This window comes from Arachis ipaensis, chromosome B2, assembly GCF_059453495.1.
Source record: "Arachis ipaensis isolate K30076 ecotype BB chromosome B2, ASM5945349v1, whole genome shotgun sequence".
NCBI classification, from domain to species: Eukaryota; Viridiplantae; Streptophyta; class Magnoliopsida; order Fabales; family Fabaceae; genus Arachis; species Arachis ipaensis.
This window is the reverse complement of record NC_142437.1, coordinates 119,742,345-119,759,973: the sequence shown is the minus strand read 5'-3', so window position 1 is coordinate 119,759,973 and position 17,629 is coordinate 119,742,345. Positions and strand designations below refer to the sequence as shown.

General features: G+C 27.7%; 1 protein-coding gene and 1 pseudogene across 1 annotated transcript; one reads left to right on the top strand and one right to left on the bottom strand.

The window, feature by feature from the left end:
• Positions 1-4,061: 4,061 nt before the first annotated feature.
• LOC148575403 (uncharacterized) lies at positions 4,062-5,611 on the top strand (annotated as a pseudogene).
• Positions 5,612-12,090: 6,479 nt separating this feature from the next.
• LOC107626099 (uncharacterized) lies at positions 12,091-14,564 on the bottom strand. Its single transcript, XM_016328881.2, has 2 exons — positions 13,406-14,564; positions 12,091-12,812 (listed from the first exon to the last, which is right to left on the bottom strand). The coding sequence occupies exons 1-2, from the start codon at positions 14,267-14,269 to the stop codon at positions 12,471-12,473; spliced, it is 1,206 nt and encodes a 401-aa protein (XP_016184367.2). The 5' UTR covers positions 14,270-14,564; the 3' UTR covers positions 12,091-12,470.
• Between the last annotated feature and the right edge of the window lie 3,065 nt (positions 14,565-17,629).

Here is a 17,629-nt window from a genome sequence, read left to right as displayed (position 1 = left end):
TATATAATTTATGTTAATATTAATTAATTTTTTATTGTAAATTTATTTTTTTTAACTCTTAGTTTTTAGAGAATTTAGGGTTAGAATTTGTGATTTAGAATTTATAGTTTAAAATTTAGGATTTAGAATTTAGGATAAAAAAAATAATTTCAGAAAATTGATTAATATTGGTTAAAAAATTTGGCTTGTAATTGAACTCATATTAAAATTATCTATTGAAACAAAAAAAAATTTATGAAAAAGATTTAACATTATCTAAAAAATATTATCTTATTTTGATAAAATGTTTTTACGATAAATTTGTTATATGAATATTTTTTTGTTTGGAGGATAGAGTAATTTTTTTTTTTTTGGGTGAAGAGTAGTTTTGTCACCATAATTATTTTATATGGGTAATTTTGCTATTTTCTTTTATTTTTAAGTGAAACTCTAAATTTGGTAATAAACAATGCTGTGAGAAAGTTATGGCATCTCATATGACTTGGGTCCTTATATTAATTAAGGAAATGTAATCTCACTTATGAATAGAGTGATTTTTGGAGAATCAATCAATTATCAATTATTAAACAACAATAGAAGCCAAGGGAGCCAACAAAATTCAAACACATACATATTCCAACTTTTTTTAATTTTCCTTCTTTTCAGTTTTCATTACCATAAAAGCAATCAACTTTCTAGTATAATTAACAAAAGGAAAAGAAAAGAGAAATGAAAAATTAAATATAAAAAAAATCATAATCATATAATTAGTACTCATCACTATACATAAAATAAAACGTGGCTAGGGCTCAGAAAGTGTTCACACATGTAAAGTCATATAAGAAGTTAAGAACACACGCATGGACTGACAAAGGCAAAGAAAAAGACTAGTGGAATTAATGTGTCATATAAAACAAACAATGAAAAATACAAAGCATGGCCACAATTATTATTCACTCTTATTTTGTTGGTCTCTAGATTTTTAAAAAAATGATAATTGCTAATAATGTGGAGACCAAGATTGGTGATCACCAAGTGTGGAAAAGATGTAGAGTGAGAAACATTTGTGTTCATTCATTTACATGAAGAAATTTTATTTCATTTTTACTCTCAACTAAATATATCCTAAAAATATATTTCTTTTAAATGTAACCTAAATATTTGATTGGCATATTTGGATTTATTTTTCTAAAATTGTTTGTTTATTATTTACAAAATCAATCTAATCTTATTGGACATTTTGATTCGGTTGATTTTTTCTCTCTCTCTAAAATTAGATATATAATCAACTCTTCTAAAGGAATTAACATAAAAAAATATTAATTTAATTTTGATATACTGTCAGTATAATAATATATATATTTAATTATGTATTATGTTAAAAAAAATACTTATATTTTTATTATTAATTTGATAAAAAAATTAAAAATTACATTCGAAGCTTAATTCTTTAAAATACCAAATCCAATAAAAACATGACACATACCATTACGTATAAAATAAAAAGAAAAAAAGAACCCGTCATTTGCTAATCACAATTAAAAATTACACACACATACACACAAAAACACATTATTCCTTCATTAGAACTTAGCATAACATTTCTAATTAAGGGATGATTGATTAGTCCTTATCAGATCAAAGATTTACCCCATCTATATTTAACTTTATTTCCTGTGCATGTTGCTTTCCTTTCTTTTCTATACATATGCCCTAATATATATGAATTTAATTTTAATATATTGTAAAATAATTTTACACGTACATCTAATTATATAATATCTATTAATAAAAATAATTATTTTTTATATTAATAGAATAAATAGTCATTTAAAATAATAGATGTGATTGTACGATTGTGTAAAACATTTTATGCTGTCAGTACATTACATTAAACTTTCTCTATATATGGAAAAAAAAAAACACAAAGACAAGTTGGTTATGAAGAACAGAGGTAAAAAGATAAAATGATAACAATAATATCAATTGTGGCAGAAAAGACAGAAATATTTAAACAAAAGATAGGTTGTTAATAATTTTTACCCAATTTAGTGTCAAAATCATGGAACAGGGTTTCTTGTCTTGCAATGGATAAAATGGTATTTGGGACCTACTTATCTTGTTCAGTGTTTGTAGCAAAATATAAACTTCCAAAACTGTGTCCATCATTGTGAATACACACAAAATCCATAAATACAAGGAACTTATTTAACTTTTGGAAAAGAGAGAAAAGGAAATTGAAACCACCACACGGTTTGGGGAAAAGGTTTCTTAATTCTTCCCCACACACAAAACATGCATCAATCTTGTTTTATATCCCCCTTCTGCGTATACTTTAAGTTTATGGATTGCCTTTCCCTCATCAAAATCATAATACACGTTTTGAATAAATAAATAAATAAATAATTTTTTTTTTTTGGGATAGGTACCAATTTTAGTGACTAACCAAATCGATTGTTATGTGACGGATCAGATTTTTTTATCACAAAAAGAAATTGGTTACTAAATCAGTCATTGAATTTAACATAAAATTCGAAAGTTAGATTTTAGGAATTTTTGAAAATTTTTGTCACTAAACCGTCGCTAATTTAATGGTAAAATTATTAATTGATTTAGCAACTAACATGAATACTAAGTTCAAAATTAATGGTTGCTTAGTTAGTTATTAATGAGTTAGTCTCTAAATTAGTCACTAATGATTATATTAGTGACCGATTTAGCAACTAACAAAAAAAATAGGTTATAAAATTATTTGTCGCTAATAATAAAATTAGCAATCGATTTAATGATCAATATGAAAATTAATTATAAAAATTGTTCGTCACTAAATTAGTCACATTCTGTGGAAGGACCAAATTGAATAATTACTTGTTTAAAAAGTTGAAAGATTAAAATTATTTGAACCGTAATTAATTATTTGAAAATCAATTTTAATTCAATACTATTTATCTGAAATTCCTTTAACATAATTTGTTTTGTTTGGATTATATTCATATGGAATGAAAGGGAAAAAAAAACTACTTGGGTATAAAAGATGATTATTTATATTATTTAATATGTGGTGTATATTTTAGAATCATTTTAATAAAATCATAACAATGATTAAATAATCAGTTTATGGCTTAATTTCTGCATATAATTATAATAAATTTCCAAAAGTTTCTTAGGCTTCCAACGGATATATTTTTCTAAAACATTTTTTGAGAAGGAAAAAAAAAGGTTGTTCTGCTTCGCCAAATATGCTCCTAATTACTATTAGATTGTCATGTATAAATAAATCTTCTTGCTCAGCTCCACCATGTATTATTATTATTATTATTATTAGGTGTGTTTTTGGCATACAAATCTGTTTGCCACCTTGGGACTAAGTGGATTAGTTTTATGTAATAAGTTTCATATATATATATAAAATCAGAAGTCAATACATTAAAATGTCATGAAGACACCAAAAAAAAAAGGTATATATTAAAATGTCATGCACTCCACTCAATCTTTCATCGAGTCATTTTCAACTAAAGGAAGTGTATGTGTGTGATTTTCTTCTAAAGAAACAATTATATATGCATTAGAAAATTTCCTTAGACTTTTCAAGAAAAGGGTATAAACAAATAAACAATGGCTTGCTTTCAATTCATGGGAAAAAAAAATATCCCCGTTTTGCAGGAAGAGAGAAAACGGGAAGAGGAAAAAATTTTGAATAATGAATCAATTATATGGTTCATAATAAATTAAAATGTAGTGTATGTGGTTGTCTTTTTGTCCTTGTAGCTATTTTTTGATGCGTTGATAAATAAAATTGAGGTAATTAACACTATTTAAAATATGCTCGGATTCAAGACAAAAAAAAAAAGCTTGGATTTAATTTTTTTTAAGGAAAAAATTTACTCACAAATAATAAGAAAAAATCTATAAAAAATAATTAGAAAAAAAAAACACAGCTAAGAAATTTCGCAAAAAGTTATTGAAAGTTTACATATTTTTAAATCTCAATATATTTTTTTGCTTCATATAACATTAGACCTAATATTTTTATTGGTTTGGATAGATACACATATAAAGGAGAGATGAAGATGTTGAGATAGATGAGTGGTCATATGCGATTGGATAAAATAAGGAACGAAGATATAAGGGAGAGAATTGGAGTAGCATCCATTGTGGAAAAGATGGTAGAATCGCGTCTCAGATAGTTTGGACATGTGAGAAGAAGACCGACAGAACATTCAGTCAGGAGGGTGGATGAAATGGAAGATGGATAAGGGGTGAAAGGCAGAGGAAGGCCTAAAAAGACTATCCATGAAATGGTCAAACGAGATCTACATGTAAACAGTTTTTTTGTAGACATGATATATGACAGAGTTCAATAGCATCGTTTAATTCATGTAGCCGACCCCACCTAATAGGACAAGGCTTTGTTGTTGTTGTTGTTGGATATATATGCATATACTCGTTTTATATATAACGACCGAAATTCGAATAGATTACAAATATGGTTAAGTACTTTTTTCGTCCCTAAGGTTTAGGGTGAAAATCAAATTCGTCTCTGATCTTTTTTTGTTATTAAAATCATCCTCAACGTTATTAAATCGTCATTTTTTATTTTTTTTTACTAAATTACCCTTAACAATTAATAAAAATAATATTAAAAAAATAAAAACAAAACCCCCACCTCGGTGTTTCTTCACTGTCTTCCCTCCCCATCCCATTCTTTCTACCATTCTCTTCAAAACCACCTCCTCCCCAACCCCCAATTCTTCTTCTCTCCCTTTCTATCACCCTACCGTCTTCGTCCCCGCCTCCTTCTCTATCTTCTTCCTCTCTATCACCAACCTCAACCCTTCCTCATCTCCACCACGACCACTCCCTTTCTCTCGATCTGTTCCTATCCTCAACCACAGCTACGACAAAGTTGGTGCGATGGAGAAGGAGTTGGAGCAGTCGCGATCGCCGCAAGGGCGGCGGAGCTTGAGACAAAGTTGGCGAGGCTCCAACATGACTCCATATCGGATATGAGCGCCGCCGAGGAGACGATGACTGAGGCTGCTGAGCTCAAAATGCTGCTATCGGAGATGGAATCCAAGGTGGAATTGTTGGAGCGAGAAGTTGAATTCCTAAAGAAGGACAAATCTGAGAGTGAAGAGAAAATTAGGAATTTGGAAAAGAAAATTAGGGCCCTGGAGAAAAAAGAACTCAGATATGGAGGAGTGGGTTAAGCAGAAACTGAGCTTGCAGGAGGAACTGAAGACGTCTGAGGAGAGAGAAAAGAGCTTGGAATTGTTTGTTGCTCAGTTGAAGGAAAAAGCAGGGGTGGCTAAGAATGTGATCAGAGAACTGAATCAGAAGGTTGATACTGTGAATGGTGGAGTGAATGGAAATGGGGTTATAGCTAGAGATGGGAAAGGGGTGAAGGGTTTGAATATTCAATGGCCTATGGTGGTAGTTGGTTCTACTGTTGTTGTAGCTGCTGCTGTGATCTGTGTCTTCTATAAAAAACGTAGGTGAGAAGAAAAAGGATTAGAATTTGAATGATGCAGGAGGGTTCTAGAGGTTAGGTTTTATGTTACTAGGGTTCATGTTTACAAAAAAAAATGTTTTAATTTTGGTTGATCTATGAAAATAATAACGATGATGGTTTCTTATATAGCTTAATGTTTAACAAACTTGTGAATTTTGATTTCTTGTTAAAAAGTTGGAATACTTGTTGGTTGTTTGCACTTTCTTCTGAGGAATTAAAACAGAATTTTGTGTGTTGAGTTTGCTCACTGCTTGACCTTGATGATAAATTTAATTTGATAACCCTGTTACTGATTCACTACAAAAAAATTTCTTGATGCTAAATTTTGTGCTTTGATTTTTTTTTTTTTCTGTTGTAAATCATTTTGATAAAGATGATGGTGAGGGTGAGGGTGAGGGGTGAGGGGTATTTTTTTATTTTTGTTTAAGGGTAAAATTGTCCAAAAAATATTATTTATGGACAAAAAGACGATTTTATAACGTTTTGTAACGTTAATGATGATTTTAATAACAAAAAAAAGTCAGAGACGAATTTGATTTTCACCCCAGACCTTAATAGCGAAAAAAAGTACTTAACTTTTACAAATACATATAAACTAAAAATCTAAAATCTATCTTATTGTCACTTATTGAGATATATTTGATGGTTTTTGAAGATCTAAAAATAAAATGTGTATAATATGAACACACTTGATCTAGTTATATCACAATGAGATAAAGAAATTAAAAGAAAATACTTTAAGTGTTAAAGTAAGAATTATAATAAAATTTAAGAGTGATAGAATGTCTATCGATATAAAAATCAAATATTTAGATGTTAAAAATATTATTTTTAATCTTATTTAAACATAATTAAATATAAAACTAATTCACACTAAGAAAAGGCGTAATTTTGCAGTTTTATTTCAAATTTGCTATTATTATAAAAAAATAATATTATTACTCTTATTTTTAATAATACCACTTCACACATAACTTTTTCATCATATGTTTGTTTAAATTAAAAAAATATATTATTAAAGTTAACAAGGACAATATTCATGGTCTATTATTATTATTATTATTATTATTATTATTATTATTATTATTATTATCTACGATATTTTTTAATTTAATAAGTAGTTAGTGATTTATTTATCACAAATTTTAATTTTATTTAAAGATTTTCGTCAAAAATATAAATTTTATTTAAGAGGATGTTGATAGTTAATTAATTATTATATATATTAAATAAAATTTAAATACCTAACACTTATTTAAATGAACAAATAGATTGATTATTCAACTAACTCAAGTTGGTTTTATGTATGTAATTATTATTACTATTAATATTACTATTTTGACTGTCATATGATATACTATATGTAGATAGATGGTTGCAATAAAAGGAATTAATTGTAGCTAGATGGAAGTAGTAATAGAGATGTCCCACAAAATATAAGAAGTCTTTATTAGTGCATGGTGATCAAATGTGAATTTACCAGCTATATAAAACAAAATGCATTCATTCCACCGTCACTCCCTATATAGAGTTACAGCCAGTTCATGATTATTATTTCCACAATAGCCTAATTGCCCAACATGACATTATTTATTTATCATGTGTCGCATTTTTTATTATGTTATTTATTTTATGAATTATGTATTATATAAACTCTTATATTAACTTATTAGTTTTTGCATACTCTATTTTTCTTGATTTGATGTAAATAAAATAGTAAAATTTTGGAAATAGAGATATAGTGTCATAAATAATAATAATAATAATAATAATAATAATAATAATAATAATAAACTTAGGTTGGTTGAGTAATCTATTTATTCATCCGTCACTTAAACAAGTGTCTGAGGTTTGAATATTGTCTTATACATATAGTAATTTATTAGTCAATAACAAACTCTTAAATAGAGCTTAAATTCGTGACAGATTAGTTTTTAACTTGTTGGGTTAAGAGATACCGTGAGTAATTAAAAAAATAATATAGTACATCTCTTGAAAACAGACTAAGACTCATTTTCTTTTAGTGGAAATTGATAAACAATAATATTTTTTTTAATATTTTTTAATTTGATAAGGCTAAGAGTAATATATTAAAAGAAATATATTTTTGGTCAGTTCCAAGTTCTAATGTTTTTTTGGGGAGTTTAAGCTTCCACTTGTACCATAAAGAGGAGTTAATTAGCATATTGGGCCTGTTTGTATAGTGGATATCCTAAACACTGTAATGCCTTAAGCTTTTTATTTTTGTGGCTTAAGTCCAAAATGTATTTCATCCAAAAACCCCAAAATTAATGTAACAGATGGGTAAACATTTGGTTCTTTCGGTTGTCGGGTTCTGTTTATTTGGGCCTAGGCCATGACCTAAAGAATGGGTAAACATTTGGTTGGGTCCTATGTATGAAAAGAATTTGAGATAGGATACTTGTGCCTTCTATTCTTTCTAGTATTGAGATTGAAAATTGAGATTGAGTATTTTTTTAATTAGGATAAAAAAAAGTATCACTTTTATCTGAATTTTAGATGTTTAAATTTTATAAATTTTGATTTTTTTTTCTGGAAATGTATAATAAGAAATAAACAAAAATAAATTATTAAAAAAACATCATTTTGAATGTTAATTATACCTGGATTACAGATATTTAAATTTTAAAAGTTTTGGATATTTTTTTGGAAATGTCCAATTAAAAATAAATAAAAACAGACTATTAAAAATGAATGCATTATTTCAAATGTTTTTTATACTTATGTTTCAGATGTTTAAATTTTAGAAGTTTCAAATATTTTTTTGGAAATATATATTAAAAAGTAAATGAAAACAAATAATATCTTTAGATTTTGAATGTTTAAATTTTAAAAATTTAAGATATTCTTTTTTTTATAATTTTAGATGTCTCGTTCTATTAAGTTTTAGATATTCCTTTCTATAATATTGGATTTTTTTTAATTAAATTTTGGATTTTTTTTATAATTTTAAAATTTTCTTATTCAACATTTTATTATAAAGTTGACGGATTTGTTGAAATGTTGGCTAGAAAAGATGTTGGGTAATTAGACTTTTTCTTCAGGTTTAATTATTCTGTTGGTCTCTATAGTTTCACGAAATTTTCAATTAAATTCCTATACTTTTTTTCTTTTTAATTGAGTCCTTGTACCAATTTTTTTTTAATTGGGTCCCTACACTTTTTTTTCCCTTTTATTTAGGTCCCTATACTAATTCTTTTTTTTAGTTGGGTCCCTATAAAATTAAGCCAATTACTACTAAGAGAGACTTAATTGAAAAAAAAATTAGTGTAGGGACTCAATTAAAAAAAAAATATAGGGACCTAATTGAAAATTTTACGAAATTATAGGGACCAATAGAGTAATTAAACCTTTATTTTAATAGATACTATCGTCTTCTATAGCAAATTCTGTTAATTTATTTTGACAAGATAGCATTACTTATGTTTACTTTACATATTAAAGTAATGATATATTTTGTGGTAGTTGATGTGTTGCTACAAAATATTCTCTGCCTTTGGATAAATGTTTAAGCTTCTATTTTAGAAATCAGTCATTCCAAGATGTGTATGTATATATTATTAACCTTATGGTGGTGGAAGTCTTGAGAATCTATACTATTTAGTTCTCATCATTTTGCATTTGTCTTTATGATTGATAGTATCATATTCTTTGTCATCAAGCATGATTTTGATAAGCCTTATAAAAGGATTAGGTAGTTATCTAACCATAAGAGATAAATATAATTTATTTATTTATTTATTCTTGGCTAAATAAAAAGGGAGAAACTCTCACAATTAATGGCTAGAGAATTGTTTCTTCTAAAGGGATTCCAAAGGTGCTACTTCAACATTTTGGAAAGGAAAAAAACCTACTATTTATATAATTAAAATTTTAGATTCAACCTTTTTTTTGGCTCATCATATATATACATATTAAAGAAATGAAAAATGTTAATTTCATATGATTGTTTTACATTAAATCTCATGTCTTTAATTAATAATTGTGTATTAACAACAACAAAACTGCCCATGATAAAATCATACAAAATTTTCACATAACAAAATAAAATTGATCTCCGTGTAATGTAATCTAGAAATGCACTTTAAGAAAGCAGCAACAACTGGAGATGACAAAGACAAAACAAATGTGTCAGATACATAAGCAATGGTCTTTGGTTTTGTTACCTAATATCTATTTATCTCTCTCTATCCCCACTACTTTCCTTTTCATCTTCCATTCCATGTGCCTCATATGCAAAAGCAATAAATGTCATCCAACCTTATATACCTAATCACATTTCTCTTTTACCACAATTGATTTTTTTTCTATAGATGTTCTATTTTAGCCACACATAGAAGTAGAAAGAAAAAAAGAGACATGTCCTAATGAGTGAAGTGTGTTAGTTGCATCATTTTCCATTGAAATGTGTTGCACCTCGTGCTTATTAAAAGCTACAACAAATGTTAAAAAAGCTGAGAAACGAACGGTAAATTCTAGCTAGCAACCACCAACAAGGAAAGAAAGATGAAAAAATTGCAATCATTTGTTAAACTATTCTTCTATAAAAGTAAGCAAAACTTACACTTTTTTGTTTTTGATATTGGAATGGTAATGTTTTTTTTTTTTAAATGTGATATGTTAGAGTGTTATTCTCAAATGTGAAACCGTTTAATTAAAAAAAAAGTAGAAATTAGACCGTCCGATTTGTTAGAAGTACAGAAATCGGACCCGTCCGATTTGTGAAAAGTACACAAATCAGACGGTCTGATTTGTGTTAAGAAAAATTAAAAAAATTTGAAGTACAGAAATCGGACGGTCCAATTTATGTACTCCAAATTTTTTTAATTTTTTAAATACAAATCGGATGGTCCAACTTGTGTACCTCCTACAATTTTAAAAAATACCAGAAATTATCATGTTAAGATATATCATTCATATAATTTTCATATCTAAATTTTTTAGCCCAAAACTTAATGCTACAAAAATATGCATAATCATTATTTTTTTAGTTTGTAAATTCTATACATTATTATAAATAAAAAGATAAGTGGTTATGCATATTTTTGCATTGATACTAACAAATTATTCCTATTCACTATGGATCACCCTGGGGCTTCTATCATGCATGACCCAACAAGCATTCATGTATGGAAAAGGGCGTCCCCTTTTATCGCATACGATAATACTAGAAAGAAAAAAAAAATTTATTTTATTTAATATTTATTTATTATAAAATACATTAAATAAAGACAAAAATAATAAATTTTAACAATTTTTTACTAATATTTTTTTTATTGCTAAATATTTTCGTACCCAAAATTATTGCTAATAGTTCCTTAGAATTGGAAATAAAAAATGTGTTAAATAAGAAACAAATGTTACTGCCATATTATAGTCAAATAGCCGAGATTAATGTGAGAAAAGAAGATTAAGCATTATAACAATGATACTAGATATCCACATAAATATTGGAGAACAACAAAAAATATTGGATAAAATCTATTTTAATTTCTAATGTTTAAAAAAAATTTTTAAAATATTTTTACCATTTAATTTGTTTTAATTTTTTCTTTCAAAAATACCCCTCATCGTTTTTACCTCCATCTCTGCTTCGTGCTCTGCTCTCGTGTGGTTGAGAAGGGGAGGCAGTGTCGCTGTTTGAGAAGTTTTAAAAGTAATTTTTTTGAGTTTTTAACTTATAAAAAATAGTAGTATTAATATTTGGTACAATTTTTAAAATTAAATTGGAGCTTTTTAAGAAGCTATTAGGAACTTATAAAGAAGTTAAAATAAATGACTTTTCTCATAATACTACTACTTTTTATTACATTTTTATAAAATAAGCACTTTAAACTAAAAACCCAAACGCAAAATAACTTATTTATAAGTTACTTTTAATATAGTCATTTATTGCTTAAGTTATTTTTTTAAAAGTAGTTTAATTAAATTGTTTTCCCAAATTAGATCTAAATTGAAAAGAGAAAAAAGGTTGACTTAACAGTTTTAACTGTTAAAAAGTTAATAATAGGAGTATTTTTAGAATTTATTAAAAATATTAAAGAAAACATCAAAACAAATTAAATATTAAGATATTTTAAAGACTTTTTCAAAATATTATAGACAAAGTTTAATTACTTTGTTGGTCCTATAGTTTCGCAAAATTTTCAATTAGATCCCTATACTTTTTTTTCTTTTAATTGGGTCCTTGCACTAATTTTTTTTTTTCAATTAGGTCCCTCTTAGCAGTAATTTTTATAAGGACCTAACTAAAAAAAAATTTGGTGTAAGGACTCAAATAAAAGGAAAAAAAAGTGTAGCGACCCAATTAAAAAAAAAAATTAGTGCAAGAAGGCAGTTGAAAGGAAAAAAAGTACAAAGACCTAATTAAAATTCCACGAAACTATAGAGACCAACGGAGTAATTAAACCTATAATCTAACCATTAATAAGTATTGGCAGGACATATAATCATCAAGCAAACCTTAGACTATTATTACTTGGGTCAACTACCTAGACTAAACAAAATAACAGAAAGGAAATAGTTTTACATAGCATATTAGGTTTCAAACTAACTACATAGATCAAGATAAAAAAAAAGAAGCAAAAAAGGTTAAGCACTAACATAATAATGTTGCTTTGTTCTGCCTAATGCATCATATTACATTAATAGCATCATAAGATATATATATATATATATACTCCAGCAAAATAGCTACACTTTTCTAACTATTCACAGCCATCTTAATCTTATTCATCCTATATATTCCCCATAACTACCACAAAATTAAATAATAATGAATCAAAAAGCAAGAATAATAAGAGAAAAAAAAATGAACATTAGAAACAAAAGATTAAAATTAATAATTATTATGAAACAAAAAAGGAAAACAAAAACCTATATGAGAGATTTTCATTGCAAGATTGCTCCAAATCTTGATGAGGATGGATTTGATTTAATTCATGAACTTCATTCTTGTTCATCCTTTCAGTTGGTTACACTGAGCAATAGGCCTTGTCTTCTCTTTCCCAGCCCTCAAGGGACATGGAGTCTCTACGGGAGGGACCATGCAGTTATACTGAAGACACAGTGAACTCCTTAGAGGAATCACCGCCGTTGGACTAATCTCAATTCCAGTCAGGTAGTTATGCTGCAAATACAGTATCTGAATGCTCGAGTCCAATAACCGGTTCACGAAGCTAGCAGGAACTCGCCCTGTGAACCGGTTATTGTTCAAGTATAGGTTCTGAACCGATGCGAGCATCGGCGATATTTGACCATAAAATCGGTTGTAGCTTAGATCAACCGTTGCAATTGATACCTGAGGCAAATACATTGATTTAAGAATATATTAAATATTCATAACATAACAAATAATTAAGTTCTCAGTGAATATAATGAATGATTAATAATGTAGGAAACATTTCAGGTATTCTAGGATACTCACGTTCTAATTATTTTAGTTGTTTGATCTCAATTATAAAATATATATAATATATATTAATTAAAATCAACAGCAAAAACCAGTAAAACATCGATATCTTTGGAATATTTGAAACAAAATTCACCATCATACATAGTTTATCACATTTTTTTAAACAAATTTTACATTTGAGAATTGAAGTACAAATAATTGTAAGTTTCAGTAAATGTGTTGAATAATTAAATAGTATATATGATGTAAATTCACTACTTCTATAACTGAATTTCAGAGTCATACCTAGTTTTTTACATTTTTTTTACCAATTAAGTTAACTATCATTCCAATTTATTCGTATACATTGCACGATACAAATAATATTACTACTGAATTTAAGGAAATATACAATCTTTTTCTATGCAAATTGTTTCAAAGAACTTAACATTATAATTTATAAGCTATTCTTTAACTACGAGAAGCTATTGCAAACTTACCTGATCCAATGGCCTAACCGGACCAGAGAACTGGTTCCTCTCCAATTGTAGGTTCGTTAAAGGGAATGAGAAGATACTTCCGGGAATTGGCCCCGTGAACCGGTTCAGGCTCAGGTCAAGGTAATTGAGCTGTTCCAACCGGTTCAGAAGCTGGTCCACCGGACCGGTCAACTGGTTCCACGCCAGTGACAAATACAGCATAGAAGGAGGAAAATGGTTTGGTCCAAGCGAACCTGATAGAGCATTGTGCTTCAAATCAACCCGGGATAGGGTTTTTGACTCGAACCGGGGAATCGAACCGGTTAGCTTGTTGTGGCATAGCATGAGATTAGTAAGCTCCGGCAAAGATCCGATCGCCGGAGGAATTACTCCGGCGAGCTGGTTAAAGCTGAGATCAACGGTCCTTAACAGCCGGAGACCACCCAACCCTGACGGAATCTCGCCGGAGATGAAATTCCGGCTGATTCCAAGAAACCTCAAGTTCTTCAAGTCGGAAATTGACTCCGGCAATCTACCGTAGATTCTCCCGGGAACGACAGTAAACTCGGCGAGCGAAGAGAGTTTCCCAATCGCCCGGTCTATCCGACCGGTAAGACCGGGCGAGCCGGCTCTGGGGTCGCCAAGGTTAAGAGAAACAACCCTGTCCGAATCACAGAAGACGCCGGAGAAGTTGCAGGGATCGGAAGTGAAGTCCCAATCGGAGAAAAAGGTTGAACCTGGCATGTCTTGGAGACTCTTCCGAATGGATTGAAGAGCTAAGAAATCAATTGGGTCCAAAATGGCATGCACGTTGAGAATCAGAATAAAGTGAATGTGAAGAGAACAAAGCAGAAAGAGAGGAATAGCGGTCTTTCGCCTCGCCATTGAAGAAACCAAGCTTAAAGTCTTCAACTTTCAATGGCGGAACAAAAATCAGCATGAAATAGATAAAAGGGTTATATATATATAGAGAGAGAGAGAGATTAGGCTTGGAAGAGAAGCAATAGGTGAATGTGAATATTGAGTTATGGTTTTTCTTCTTATGACTACTTTTCGTTTTGGCTTCTGAGAGAAGAGTGGTTCCGGCTATGGCTACGGCTATGTGAGAGAGAGAGTGAGAGTGAAGCAGAAACAGAGGAAGCTACTTTTTACTTTGGGTGTACGAAGTAACACAGTAGTTGTCTTTGGTGGCAAAAAATAATAATAAAATAATATAATATTGCTTTAACTATTTTTCCTTTCTTGGGAAGTGGTATGCGTCAAACGGTTGTCCGAGCCTACTTGGCATCCGAACCTTAGCCTCGGCTGAGACATGTCATCAGGCTTTGCAAGTATTGAAAGCGTTGTAGAAAAAGAATGAAAAATGATTATCATAGCTGTTAATAATAATATATCACTATTATCGGCATTTTCTTTTGGTTTGTTTCTTGGACATTCTCAAACTACTTTCATGCATCTAGTTCACTCCAATACTCCAATGTGTTACTAATTATTATCATTATTTTTAACAATTTAATTTTAATATATTAATAGTATATAATATTATATAATTATATTTATTTTTTTAGATAATTATTAATATTGTCTATAAAAATAATAGTTATTTATAATGTAATATTATGTAATTGAATATACGTATAAAATTATTTTATATTAATAATATATTAAAATTAAATTTATTTTTAAAAACAATAAATATTCTTTAGATCAGATAAACTTAAATATAGACTAGGATAAAATACTTTATGTTATATTCTTGATTATATATATTGTTGTCATATATTTTTATACTTGTTACCTCGAGTTAAATGCTGCTAATACATTATATAGAACATATCAAAATCAACTTCTTCATTTTAAATTTAATCTGAAAATTTAACACTATATGCATGATTATTAATTAAGACTAATAATTCAAGATTAATAATTGATATTTTTCACCTAAAGAAATTAAATACTTTGTTATCAAATGTTGGGGGAAACAAAATAAATGGACATTATCACATGTCTTTATCCATAGGGTAGCAGAAAGAGGACAGGAAAATCTTGTTTTTGTCAACTAATAAAATAACTGTTAATTGTTCACATGTATGTAACCAAATCTTATATATACATATTACATTTATTAACAAACAAATAACTAATTATGATAAACGTTTGAAGAAGACACCAAGTGAGCCAAAAGCATGGTACAAAATAAATATCCAAATCTCTAAACAACAAATAAAGGGTGAGAGAGATAGTGAAGGGAGTGAATGACAGCTAAGATACATTCATGTTGAAGTTCATAATAGAAAAAATTGGCAGCATTAGGACTGAACTAGATGCTCTTTCTCACCTTGGAGTTCAATGCAAGCTTATAATATTGAGAGGGTTACTATTTTTCTATTTCTTTTCTTAAAAAAATAAAATAAAAAATATTTACATATATAATACACTTGAATTATTGGTTTATAAGTCCCACTATTGATATAATTTATAATATGACACAATAACGTCATTTGATACATATAGCTAATAATTTTATCTAATATAATAAAACTTTGTTGTTATTGTTATTTTGTTATTAGTATACTTAAATTATTTATTATTTTTTTAATAGTATAAATTTTAATATAATTTTATATTAATTTATTTAAATTTACAATCTTAAATTATTTATGAAGATATATTATAAATTTATAAGACTAACACTATTTATTTATTTTTTTCATTATTTCGTTATCAATGTATTTTTATCACTTATATTAAGGGAAAAAAAGTTCAAATACACTAGTAGAGTGTGTGTAATGACTAAAATTACTAATAAATATAAATGAAAATTTGCAAATTTCTAAACTTTTCTCTTATTTTAATGAATATTAGAAAGACAAAAAAAAAGTTAAAATTTGCTTTATATAGTATTTATTAACTATTACAATAATAAATAAATATTAAAAAATAAGTTATGGTTGTTTTTAATTAATTCTTTTTGAGAAAAGAACAAATCGATTCCTAACTTTTTAGTCCGCAGACATTTAAATTCCTAAAGATTTAAAAATATATATAAGTATCTGACATCTTCAAAACATGAATACATTGATTTTTGGTTCTAAATTGTCTCATTTTAAAAACTTTTTCACTTATGCATCTTATCAACTAGGTCAGTACAACAAAAATTTCGTTTGATTTTTTTGTTGGGTCTGACAGACTCAAGTGAACATGAGGGATCGATATACCCAAATTTTGAAAATGTCGTAACTTAAATATATTTTTTAATTTTTGAAAATTTAAATGTCCACAGATAAAAAAATTAAGAACCTATTTATTATTTTTTCATTTTTTTGTTATCAAATATTTTTGTATTTTAACCTATCACTCTCAAATTAAATTTGGTCTATTAAAAATTTCTTGTATGTAATTTAATAATTTCTTTTGAAAACAATTATTATGAATGTAAACTCAACCTCACACTCAACTCATACTCACATCATCACATACATGATGCATATTTGTGTGTGTGATACATATGAGTTATGTTATTATTTAATTTTGGTATGTAATCTGTCCTATATCTCTAAATATCACAATAATAAATGATTTTAATTCTATTTTAAGTTATCATGTTTCAATACTTTGCCAATTTTCCATATCAACCAAAGGGTTTGATATAAAACCTGAATGCATAATATTTGTTCCATTAATAGTGTAATAAGTGATTGTGATTCATAACAATATACTTCGCCCATTTCAGTTTCAACATATATAAATGTCTACCTAGTAGTAAGTATAGTAACTCATAAATACATAGCAGCTACTACTACTCTAATCATTGAAGGTTTTTTTTTTTTTTTGGGGGTCACATTAATATTCCAGCTACTATAACAATTCACAAGGTCCCATAACTAGGAATACTATTGTTTGGAAAAAGTTGAGAGAGAGGGTCAATTTATACATGTGTACATTAAATTCATTTTTGCCCCCACAAAAGTATTCTTATTGATTATTGAAGAAGTTTTTAGTAAAAAAAAAAAACTGTTGGATTAAGAAGTTCTTCATAGGTTTAGAAATCACATGTATAAAATTTCACATTATATCATCAATATTGTTTAGTACGATTTTCACATGCTTTTAAATTTAATGCATGTATTACATATTTTTTAAATGTAGATAAAAAAATATTTAATCACACTCTTAATTTTCTTGTCCATTTCTTATGTATAATAAGTTATTTATAATTTAATAGCTTAATTAATAAAAAAAAAC